The sequence below is a fragment of the Eleutherodactylus coqui genome, chromosome 5 (genome assembly GCF_035609145.1).
Source record: "Eleutherodactylus coqui strain aEleCoq1 chromosome 5, aEleCoq1.hap1, whole genome shotgun sequence".
NCBI lineage: Eukaryota > Metazoa > Chordata > Amphibia > Anura > Eleutherodactylidae > Eleutherodactylus > Eleutherodactylus coqui.
In genome coordinates this window covers 106,004,359-106,016,936 of record NC_089841.1, presented here as the reverse complement: position 1 = coordinate 106,016,936, position 12,578 = coordinate 106,004,359, and the positions used below count along the sequence as shown (strand labels likewise).

The following is a 12,578-nucleotide window of genomic DNA, read 5'->3' as shown; positions in this document are numbered from 1 at the left end:
GGGAAGCAGGTGGTGGTGAGGCCTACTAGTAGTAGAAGTCTGGTCCAGGCTGTGCTGGTTCCTGCTACCTGTATGTTGGAGGCATTTGCTGGAAGTATATGGTACATGCTTTTATGTGGTCACCCACTGAATAGTAATGCGCAGTCTCTTGCACTTTCCTATACAGTACAAAAAGGATTGTGACACATACCATCAAGATGAAAGCCAAAAGGACGCTGTTGGCTTCTGCCAGGTCAATGGGCGCCTATGGTTATGTCCAGCATATGTGCCGGAGACTTTGTCACGTTGGCTGAACTTATTCACCAAACACTATGGACATCACACAGTGCATGCCCTGAACTTCGAAGCAGAAATATCCACTACATGTCAATGGGGTTCTGAAGGCCCCATTTCCTTGTATTGTATTGATTTTTAGTGCAGTAGATGGACAACATACCACAAATCTAAGCTGCTGTGGAACCTCTTTTTTTTAACCCCTCAAATTACAACCAGGTTCTGCAGCCCCTGTACTATGCATTATAAAGAACCTTGCAACATTTGCTTTAGAACCTCTATAGTCACACTACTACCTTTTTAATATTTTGAACAGTTGATAAAATAGAAGACTTTTTGTTCAGAGTTCATGATTAAAAAAAATAGCAAGTCAGATTAGCACTTTACAAGTCACAGCTAATAGGATCATATAGTATATTACATAGAGGTTTTTTTCCTGTTTATCTGTAAACATTATGGTTGTCTGATTTTTTTAGCAAAGTTCAGCAATGACAAAAAAAAGGAGCTTGGTAACCTTGTGGAACAAAGCCTCACATTGAGCAGAAATAGGGACACTTTATAGCAATTAATCAAAAATGGACACAAAGCTTCCCCTTCCTAAAGAAACTGTGCAGCAGCAGGAATAATATACCCTGCTAGAAGTCACCTCCTACCTCTACAGCCCGTATACAAATATCTGACCTGGCCTTCATTCCTTTATATGGTCACAGAGCTCCTTGGTGTTTAACATGGGGTACATTTTCCTATATACACAAGGGAATTGCATCCCACAGTCAGAAACTGCAGAGAATGTCAATGCATTTATCATTATCATAGCCAAAGGAGGAAATGTTACTATGTCTTTGGGCCCATACTGTACTTCAGATTTTACAGGGCCGAAATATGGCCGTAATTTTGAGATTCTATTACAGACTCTAAAATGCGTTTGCATGGCGGCCGTGCTAATCTTAATGGGCAGCATAAATCTCACACAACCCCCAGATGCTGAGACTCAAATGTATTTATTATAGAAAAAATATTAATAGCATTTATTATAGAATATAGTAATAATATTTATCATAGAATATAGTCATAATATGTATTATGCAACATAGTAATATTTATTATGCAATATAGTAATATTTATTATTGAATATAGTAATATTTATTATGAATTCTTCATAACACCTCTGATATCCATTAAATACAGTAATGGCTTTACCTCCTTCACTATCGATTAAAGAGCTCCCCATTCAGTATCAGGAAACCATCCTGCAGAGCTGCATAATACATTACCTTCAAATGGAAAACTTCCAAATCAAGTAAAAAAAATCCCTGGACTCTTTCATAGCACCTTCAAACAGGAAAAAAAAAGTCCCTATGTATGTGTGATATGCACATATCCTCAGAACAAGTGAGGGTGCAAGGAGAAGGGAATGCAGCAGATCAACATGACTCTGCATCCAAGGAGTCTTCAGACATCTTAGATCTAGCAGCTAATCATGCTTCCCCATGCAATATGCCCACTGTTCCTAAATGCTCTAGATCTGATCACCCTTCCCTATAATAAAAGTATATCTCTCCTGCCCCTTGTCAGCTGCAGTAGATCTGCTGTCCTATAGCAGCAGCATCTCCACTTACTGCTTCTTGTAGTGCATTAAAATCTATGATATTATTGTAGATCAAGGCTGAAATACCTGCTATATTATATTAAATAAACAAGTGCAAAAAAAAAGGGCACGTCCTGCAAAGTTTTCTAGAAGAAGGGATAAAGGGCTGGAGGAGTGGATGTGTCAGAGGCTCGGAGCATGCGCAGTCAGGTTGTTTTTCACAGAGCTCTACATAAAGTGAGCCGGCACACTGCAGACAGCCGTCTTTGTAAGGAGACCACTGAGCAGAGACTGTGACAGCAGCACTGCTGTTACTTCTCCTTCCCACTATCCCCAATGAACTGCCTGCACAGCAAGCACTGACCCTGCCTGCAAGGCACCAGCAGTGCAATACAAGATCACATTTTATATGAGATCTTAACTTTTTTTTCCCCCTCCCCATTTTCACCATCATACAGCATCTATTTTTCTACATTTTCTTACAATCATGGTGCTGGGGAAGGTAAAGAGTTTAACCATAAGCTTTGACTGTCTGAATGGCAGCCATGTCCCTGTGTATTCCAGTGGGGACACAGTCTCAGGAAAGGTAAATCTGGAAGTTACTGGGGACATCAGAGTGAAATCCCTGAAGATCCATGCAAGGGGACATGCCAAAGTGAGATGGACTGAATCTAGAAATGCTGGATCTAATACTGCCTATACCCAGAATTATACCGAGGAAGTGGAGTATTTCAACCATAAAGACATCCTCATTGGCCATGAAAGAGGTAAGTGCCACCAGCTGCAGAGACTGTGACATGATGGGCTGCCATTGATGCACCAGGAGCTGCTGCTGCTACAAAGTCACCAGTGCCCATTGTCATCCTAGTATTTGTTGCATAGTGTAAAGTGTTAATAATGGCAGCTGCTACAATGTTCTTAAAATGTGCAAATAGTGGCAGCAGGTACCCCTGTGGTCACACAGCTCCTCTGCACAACTTTTCTGGGTGATTGCAGCAGTTTTATTGTAAATGCATGGATATTGTTAATAGTCTTATAAGGTGATGGAGATTGAATGGGAGAAGTCATTGCAAGGCGAGAAGAAGAAGAAGGAGGAGGAGGAGGAGGGGGGGTGAAGGAATCATCTTGTTTTTCTGAAGTTTCCAGCAGCCTTTGTTAGAAGCGGTTCAATCCTGTTTTGGGCTAGTGGTGTCAGTGGAGAGAGATGTGAGTGGGAGGGGAGCCTCCTCTTCTCTCCAGGCATTGGCTGGGTGGCTGTCAGGTGGTGCCAATGACTTAATATCTTCTTCCACCAGAGAATGGCACACACAGGAGAACATTGTATCCAAAAAATGTCATTCCTGTAACATTCTGCTGATCTCTGTGGATGTGATCTGATATTTATTGTCCATCTCATGGGTATATTCTGCTGGTTTATCACATGACCCAGATTTTGCAGATCTGTAGTTTTTTTACCCCCCCCCCCCCCCAAATATGTACTACAAGCCCCATGATTGTTCACTATTACATATAGCTGCAGCTTGTCTTCTCTAGAACCCTGCATGCAGTCCTTATATCTCTGCATTGCAATATGCAGCCAGGCTATTTCTATATTGGATTCGCTATTAGAAGGTTTTTATACACGTTGCCGCTGTTAAATAACCTTTTTTTAGACTGGGAGTATTGTTCAAGGTGCTGTGTGCAGCGGTGAATGGGTTAATCCAGGCTCGCTCCTGTTACGTGCAGCTTGGCAAGTAAGCTCTCACACAAGCTTGGTTATGGGGAGAGGAGGGGTAGCGGGGATAGCCGCACCCAGCAAACTGGTGATTGGACGCTGAGCTTTTGTTAGGCTGTTGCTATGGAGATGCATGTGAGCTCTGATTGGTTGAGGCTGTTGCTTAGGGCACCCGGGAGCAGGTGGCGATAGGTGGGCGTGGTTATGACGTGTTAACCCGCTGTAGTAGTGACGAGTTGTGGCAGGCTCCAAACTTGCCAGTAGTGTGACTGGGCTAGAAATGGCTGAGGGGTCACATGTGGCCTGGGAGGAATGGCGTCCGGTATATATGTGTGCTCGCAGAGCATATAGTGCCCGTGGAGGCGGCTGCCTCCTCACATCTCACCTGTGAACACTAGAGTCGCCTCTCCTGTAATGTAAAATGGCTGCACATGAGGGAGCGTAGCTTACTAATGGAGAAAGGTGATACTTCAGTGTCCCCTTAACCCCAGACAGGGGCACTACTAGAAGGCATGGGCCCCCAGAGAAGTGCAATGGGGCCCTGCCACTGAGGAACAGGAAACTGCAGGGGTACATAGCGGGCAGGAGACCCCCGCATAGTGGTGCCGGATAGCAGAGAACTACTGCTCATCCCTAAAGGGACTGTTCTTGTACCAAGTGACCTATAGCAGCTGTAGGTGCCCATCACCCCAGGTCCCTCTCTAATATGCCAATGTCTAGCTCCGTGATAATGCCATAGTCAATAGTAGTAATATCCTGTAAGTCCGGGGCAGTCAGCTACAATGACAGGAACCAACAGTGTAACACAAAACGTGTGACTATATATCCCTAGAAGCAATGCTGTGTGCCCCGGCCACTGCGGCCTCATGTACATTTTGACTGCGTTCTCCTGTGCGTTTTGACCCCGTAGTCACAACGGCCTTCTGTACATTTTGACCCCCGGCCACTACGGCCTTCTGTACATTTTAACCCCCGGCCACTACGGCCTTCTGTACATTGTGGCCTTCTGTACATTTTGACCCCCGGCCACGATGGCCTCCTGTACATTTTGACCCCCGGCCACTGCGTCCTCCTGTTCATTTTGACCCCTGGCCACTATGACCTTCTGTACACTTTGACCCCCGGCCACGATGGCCTCCTGTACATTTTGACCCTTCAGTTAAAGCGTCGTTCTGTACATTGTGGCCATTGGGCTTCCTGTACACTTTGACCGCGTTATTCTGTACATTTTGGCGCCGGTCACGGTGGCCTCCTGTACATTTTGGCCACTGGGCTTCCTGTACACTTTGACCGTGTTATTCTGTACATTTTGGCGCCGGTCACGCCGGCTTCTTGTCCATTTTGTGGAGTAGAAGCCTAATAATATGTAACCCTCCTGCTTCTGAGGGGGATAAGCCCAGTTCTTGCTGAACACAAGGCTATGCTGCTATGTAGTGAATGAGATTAGCCAGAGGACAGTTGCGTGGCCTACTGCACATGTGGAGGTGAATGGCCACACTAGACCGTATCCAGCTAGGAGTGTCGGTTGGCCATGTAGGTACACGGCGCTGCGGGGGCCAGTAGCACGTTGCCTTGGCTGAATCCAGCATGGTCTCCAGTAGACCCGGAAGAGGTGGGCGGGCAGGAGGAGAGGAGTGTGGGCTCAGCTCCAGCATGTTAGGGTGTGCGTGAGCTGTCTCTGCAGCGAGCTACGTCATGTCTATGCATATGAGAGACTGGCTGAGGATCTGCTTGCACCGGTTCAGGCCGGTCCTCTCCTGCTAGAGTCTGTCTGTGATTGACAGCTCAGCACTTGTTTACCACACTGTACTGCTGCTGCTGCTCTTTTCCAGGAGATTGCTGAGCTGGCATTACAAAAAAAACTTAGCAGTCGAGAGAAGAAAGTCCGACGGGTTTTATACATCTAGTAAAAGGGAACATTAAATGAAATATTAGAGGATTAAGCCCGTTATCGTGCGGATTACACCGACAAGTGGCTTCCATAAAGAAAACGGCCTGGTTTTCTAGCTGCTTTGCCTAATCCTAATAAATAAGAATATATTCGGCACAAGTGGGTTTATATTAGATTTTATTACGCTAGATCATTATTAATAAACCATTTTTTTTACACTTATTTCTTGGTTTATTACACCCCACAATCTACACCCCCTATAAAATATCATGGTGAATGTACAAAGATAGATCATGAAGGTCAAGTTGTTTACTGCAAATGCGAACCCCTCCTTAATATCTCGAATGTCTGGGTGGGGTTTGACCTCAATGCCATGGACTAGATTTCATTGTTTCCTAGTTAGTTGGCTTATCGTATTGTTCTTTGTCTCCGACTAGTTAAATCAGTTGCTAGGCAAATTATAAGTGCCGGAGCAGAACCTTTAATGACTAATTCCAGAAAAACTACTTGGTATTAATTACTGAAAACTTCAGATTGCAACGTTGAGGCACAGATTCTATAGCGTTAACCCTTGTGCTTCCGATCACACTAGATAATTAAGGACACATAAGCCGAATCCTAAAATTAACCTACTGGTATTTTTTTGCCCCTTTTCTAGATGATGATAATTCTGAAGAAGGACTGACCACTATTCATTCAGGACGCCATGAATATGCATTTAGTTTCGAGCTTCCACAGACGTAAGTATTTCCACTTGTGTCCTGTTTTCTAAGGCCAAACCACTCCCCGATATAGAAACTCCTCACCAGAAATACAATCCCACCTTCCACTTACTATATATATACATAATGCAGGGGAGGGGACCTTCATGTAATATCTAAAGGGCAAAGGTCTCATTTCTAACGTCATTATTTCATGACTGGCCAGAATTAATACTATTAAGAAAGAAAAAAATTTCCCCCTGTTTCTGTTTGATATCCCAGCTAATTGTCTTAGTAGGCCTCTGCTGTGGGCTGTATTAACGAGCCTGTAATGGGACACTGTCGCTAATTTTTGCCTTCCTTTCTTGCACAGACCACTTGCTACCTCATTTGAAGGCAGACATGGCAGTGTACGTTATTGGGTAAAAGCAGAGTTGCACAGAGCCTGGCTGCTACCAGTAAAATTAAAGAAGGAATTCACCGTGTTTGAACATATAGATATCAACACTCCTTCATTACTGGTAAGGATATTATCTTCTTTATTTATTTTTTCCATATATAAATTGGATTTTTAGATTTTTTTTTAAACCATTTATTTATGAAGAATAGGTTTGGAAGTAGTCATCAAATCTATACAAGCCTATGCAGATACTGCTTTCAATAGCATGCAGTGGTGGAGCCTATTGTTTGAGCCTTTGCCTGGCCAGATTCTATATTATTGACCATTTGGGAAGAGATTTTATTATGTTTCCTTTTCTCTTCCAACATATATTGGCACTTTAAAATATATTTATTTTTTGGGGAATTCTATCAATATTAGATGTGTGTTTTTTTACCATCCCCACTATATTCAGTGGAGGGAACCATATTTTTTTATAGTCTCATGTCCCATGAATATACATAGATGGGGACTTGAATATAATACTGCCCTGTACAGAATCTTAGGTACATTCCGCTTAAATACACATTTCCTATCAAAATAGCGTTGTCTTGTGCGCTGGTATTCTATCCTTTAGTAAGTCTATTAAAACGAATATCTCTTCTTTTCCTCCACAGTCACCACAAGCAGGCACAAAAGAGAAAACTCTGTGTTGCTGGTTTTGTACCTCAGGTCCAATATCCTTAAGTGCCAAAATCGAACGGAAGGGCTATACACCAGGTGAGTGCGTGTGAAGAAAAAACTCAGAATTTTGTATTTATTGCTATTGATGGGAAAGCCTTGAAGATTAAGTAGACAGTGAAAGTATCTCGATGGCTCAACGCTAAGATAAATGTTGGCATCACAGATTGAGTTATGGAGCGGCTTGGGTTGTAATGTATTACCTTGCCAGTGTGGATTCCTTTAAAGCCTTTATTTATCTTTTTCTTGAAGGTGAATCAATTCAAATCTTCGCAGAGATTGAGAATTGCTCTTCCAGAATGGTTGTACCTAAGGCAGCCATTTATCAAACACAGACTTTCTATGCCAAAGGGAAAATGAAGGAGGTGAAGCAGCTTGTGGCCAACTTGCGGGGAGAATCCCTTTCTTCTGGAAAAACGGAGACCTGGAATGGCAAGCTGCTAAAAATTCCACCCGTATCCCCTTCAATCATTGACTGCAGCATTATCCGCGTAGAATATTCTCTTATGGTAGGTTTGACGCTACATCTCCAACGTGTGGGGGTTTCTTATATATAAACTTTGATATTTTTGGAAGCAATTATTTAAGGGCCACTTGCTTAAAAAGTTGTAAACTCATTCGAGAGAAATATTAATGCTGATCATTTTTATTAATTAGCAAAACTAAAGTGGCAACATCACATACAGTAGGACTAGTGTCAATAGGTGGCGCTAAAGACTTCTAGTAGTTGGTCCGCTGCCACTGTACCACTAGACGTGTTCCTGCCCAGAACCTCCGTACTTATTTGCAGCATAGCCATATAAAAAGTAGTGGGATGGGTCACCCCTGGATTTAAAACTTTGCACTGTTAGTCCATTCTCCGATTTTAGTATTTTTTTCAAAGATGCCTATCGGCAATCCATTCTCAATGAATTACTACTTTTTCAGAACGGCTTGCACATAAGGGGTTAGTCCATTATTCACAATGCTTAGTTTGATGTTATGGCACATCTAATCCGGTTCTTTTCAGTTTGTAACCATTTTATTCCTTATGTTTAGGTATATGTGGATATTCCGGGAGCAATGGATTTATTTCTTAACTTACCTCTGGTCATTGGAACAATTCCTTTGCACCCATTTGGCAGTCGGACATCTAGTGTAAGCAGTCAGTACAGCATGAATAACTGGCTGGGATTAGTTCTACCAGAGCGACCTGAAGGTAATTTCGCAATAGTTTTTTTATTTAATCTCGATGTTGTAATGGCAGCATGCTCTTCCACGTGCCAGTCAGCAGGCCTGTGCAGTACCATGTGCAGCGTGATATCAGCATTGCCTAAATACTAGGCTTTTTTAACATCTACTGTATTTACAAGTTTTTGTTTTTCTTCTCTTTTAGCACCTCCAAGCTATGCAGAAATTGTCACAGAAGAGCAAAGACAGAATATGGTATCCTCAAATATCTGTGATCATTTTGAGTTGGCACTTCAAGGACCACTGTTTGCTTATATCCAAGAATTTCGTTACCTGCCTCCACCTCTTTACTCAGAGGTAAGCATGGTTTTATAGGACTTGTTAATGGAGAAGGAGCAGCTAGCATTATATGATAAGTCTATGCTTTTAACAAAAGTACCAGTATTAGAAGCGATGACGATGCCCTCACCGCATAGCTTTTATACCTCCCATATTCTGGGTGTGGTATTTTATGGGGCAACTTTATAATGGAAGTTGCCTTTGTTCTAATCATCTTGACTCAGCTGCATCGTGAACTAAATTCAATGACTTTTCTGTACTACTTTATTCTCATTAAAGTATATCCGTATACTGGCGATAGAACATAGAATTAGAAATAAACCAAAAAGCAATACTTACAGGTCGTCTTTTTTTTTTTTTTTGCCTTAATTTCAATGTATCCTTGATGTTTTTGTTGGCACTGGCTACTGTCAGGGCTTACTGTATATTTTCGTCTTCCATCTAAAATACTGACCTAGATTTCATTTCTTCTTCTTTTTTCTTTTTTTTTTTCCTTTTTAGGTTGATCCAAACCCAGATCAGCCAGTAGAAGAACATCCCTCCTGTCCATCTCGCTGAAGTAATCTGCAATGTTCAGCCGATGAGACTAAGATTAACTGCCGACAAAGAGACATGGCAGCCATAATGGAGACTCGCTTTCAGAAAATACAGTTTGAGTCTCTCCTTTGGAAGCTACAAACTGAATCAACCTGTGGTCATGATTATGGTGCTTACAGCTTTGTAACACGTTTGTGCTCCATACTTTTGGAAGTCAGACTGCCTTGCTGTTGGCACACAAAAGATGCCGCACTCTTACGGCTCACGGCCAAGCAGCAAGATGCTCGGCGCGTAGTGAAAAGAGGATCCGGGGTTCCTCTAACACTGAATTTCCACCCTTTCAGCGTGTATGTAGAGCAGCTTGGAATCACTACAGCTTTCCTCCTTAACCTCGGTTGTGTTGTGCACACCGAGAAGCAAGCAAGAGACAATGCAGTGACAAATGCACTATTATCTTTTTGTTCGGTTGTAGCCCTGGGCTCTACATGCTTAGTATTGTCCACTATGGCTGCATGTGCACCATCTTCAGCTTGCATTACAGCAACGGATTTCTTTACACCCATCAAATGCCTTCATGCCAGTTTATTGCTGTTATGTTTTGCGGCCTACTGTTGTAGTATAGCAACAATTCCAGTGGGTTAGATTTAAAAGAGACAAGACGAGAAAGAGAGAAAAGAATACAACACGAGGAAATCAGACTTTTCTTTAAGATTGTATGCTTAGTTTCTATCAAAGACATTTTTGCCTTTATACTGTCACCCCAAGCAGGATTTTGTTACAGACTTCCTACAAATCACTTAATCTCAGGAGATTTCATCACTTGCCAAACTTTTGGAATGCTATTTGTGTCTTTTATGTTGCACTGTACAACGTCGGGGAGTTATGAGGTGGTGTTAGCTAATATGCACAAGAAAGCAAACAAAATAACTCCTATTCCTTTTTTTTTCTGTTTTTTTGAATAGCGCATAAAGTTAGGGCATTAATGTTTTTGTTTTTTCTTTTAAGGCACTGGTGGCAAGTTATTTAATTTTACATGGGGGATTCCTTTGTAACTTTTTTTGTACCTGTGATGCTCAAGCAGTGTAGCCTTTTAACATGAGAAGAATGAAGGGCATATAGGCACAGTCTTTCCTTTCTCGACCCTTTTCGACAAGAATAGCAGTTCATGTGACTGGTAACACTTTACTAATGCACAAATATATATAAAAAGTCATTTTTTTTCACAGCACTCAAAATTTGCTTGAAATTTGGCACACAGGAGGGTTTTTGTGCATTTCTGTTAAGTGTTACTGAATCATTTATACAAAAGCATTTTTCATAGGGTATTACATGGCTAATGTGTTATGGCATTCATCACTTTCCCTACAAAATGGTTAAAAACCTAGCACATGTGGTGACTGCATCGAAGTCACGTCTGAACAGCACTATCCGCTCGCTATACAGCATAACAGAAAGGTTCCGCCACAGTGTTGTGAATAGGAAACAAATACAGTTGCTTTACTGATGAGGAAGTTAAAGGGGTTTCCCCATTACCGAAAATTGCTTCACAGCCACTCTGTACTTCCTGGTTGCTGCTGACCAGGACATGTGACTGCTGCAGCCAATCACTGGCTATAGAACGTCACTACTGTGGCCAGTGATTGGTTGCAGCAGTCACATGTCCTGGTCAACAGAAATCGGGAAGTATAGAGCGGTTTTGAAGCCATTTTGAGTAGTGGGAATACCCCTTTAAAATACAAGAACTTGTGATATCCACTATAATCCGTGCTTTTTGCAAGTGTCCTTTTTTTAAGCTATTTTAGTTAACCGTTTCAGTTTAAAAAGAAAACAAAATCCTTCCACAGTGAAGATATAAAAATTATTAGTCACGTTTTAAGTGATTCATTTGACGTTTTGGTTTTCTCTATCTGACATAAGTGAAGAGGAAAGAACAGTAGTTTTGACATTTCCCTTCTTTTTCTCCTCCACTAGTTCACTATTGTGTTTTAAGTGCTGATTATTTCTCAGATAATTGTCATTAAAACCTTTTTTTTTCTTTTTTTTTTTCTCAAAACTATTGTTCCATTTTTCCGTAATTTTAGAAAATGGGGAACAATTCCTGGCTTGCCTATGAAGCAATAGGCAAACGTTTATGTCTGAATAGGGTTGACCAATATTAATAGCCACTGCAAATGTATGTGAGGTTTAGCATTAAGGCCACTGGCACTGTATCGCATGAAATGTGGTAAATCTAAAAAAAAAAAATGCTTCAAAACTTCTGCAAAGTTTGTGAAAATATTTATTTACTCTGTTTAGAGGCATTAAATTCTTTTTTTGTTTGTATTTTTTTTTTACATGTATTGGTCAGTTTCTTTTAAAAAATAAAAAAAAAGTTGGCGAATATAGCCCAGTATTCAAGATGGTTTCCTAACTAGGAACAAATGAACGAATCCAAATTTCTAGAGAGATAAAGTGCAATATTATGTGTATGCTTATAGATACTAATCTATGGCTGTTTGTATATTTTTCTTTTTTTTTTTATATATATATATATTTGTTTTCGTTTTGGTGCTGAAAATGTTATTGTAAGCTCCAGTTCAAAACAGACTTCTGTGGAAAATGTTACATTTTCCTATTGTTCTTCCTTGTTTCAAAAAATAAAAAAGTTCATTTTTCATAATACTGTCTTGGGATTGCTTATTTCATTAACATGGTAGATATATCAATTAAGAAAGATCCCCCTGAACAAAAATTCTTGGCAGATGTTATACTACATAGATAGACACAACTGTGAAAAGCTTGATCAGCTACGAAGTATAAGCCTATAAATATGTTAAAAAATGGGACACAGCAAAAGTTAAATGTAGCTTGTGGAATAAGCTGAACAAAAAGTGAAGAACACAGATTTTGGATTAGACTACCGGATATCCCCATGTACTATGACATTCCTTCATAGCAGAACCTGAGTGTCTAGAAATGATGATGATCCAACTGTTCTAGCGAAAAATGCAAAACCTTATGGAATCTCATATGGATAGCCAACTATTCTGATTAAAAACGTTCTGTTATGTTTGATTGCCTTCCTATAGGTTATCAACCATTTTTGAAGTACAGTGGAATGTCTTTTGAAATGACCAACCAAGTGGCCTTCTAGACGGCTGGTCCTCTCAAAGAACATGGCCAATATGCAGCAGATGATGGAACTGAATCTGTCACACAAAATGTGGCCTCTTGGAGAGGTTTGACTGTATATGCAGTCTAATCC

At 41.1% G+C, this 12,578-nt stretch overlaps 1 protein-coding gene across 1 annotated transcript; it reads left to right on the top strand.

Annotated features, from left to right (window-relative positions):
• The first annotated feature begins 2,112 nt into the window (after nucleotides 1–2,112).
• ARRDC3 (arrestin domain containing 3) lies at nucleotides 2,113–11,993 on the top strand. The gene is made up of 8 exons (XM_066602992.1): nucleotides 2,113–2,629; nucleotides 6,126–6,207; nucleotides 6,542–6,689; nucleotides 7,225–7,327; nucleotides 7,541–7,797; nucleotides 8,327–8,486; nucleotides 8,664–8,815; nucleotides 9,299–11,993. The coding sequence occupies exons 1-8, from the start codon at nucleotides 2,350–2,352 to the stop codon at nucleotides 9,353–9,355; spliced, it is 1,239 nt and encodes a 412-aa protein (XP_066459089.1). The 5' UTR covers nucleotides 2,113–2,349; the 3' UTR covers nucleotides 9,356–11,993.
• Nucleotides 11,994–12,578: the final 585 nt, after the last annotated feature.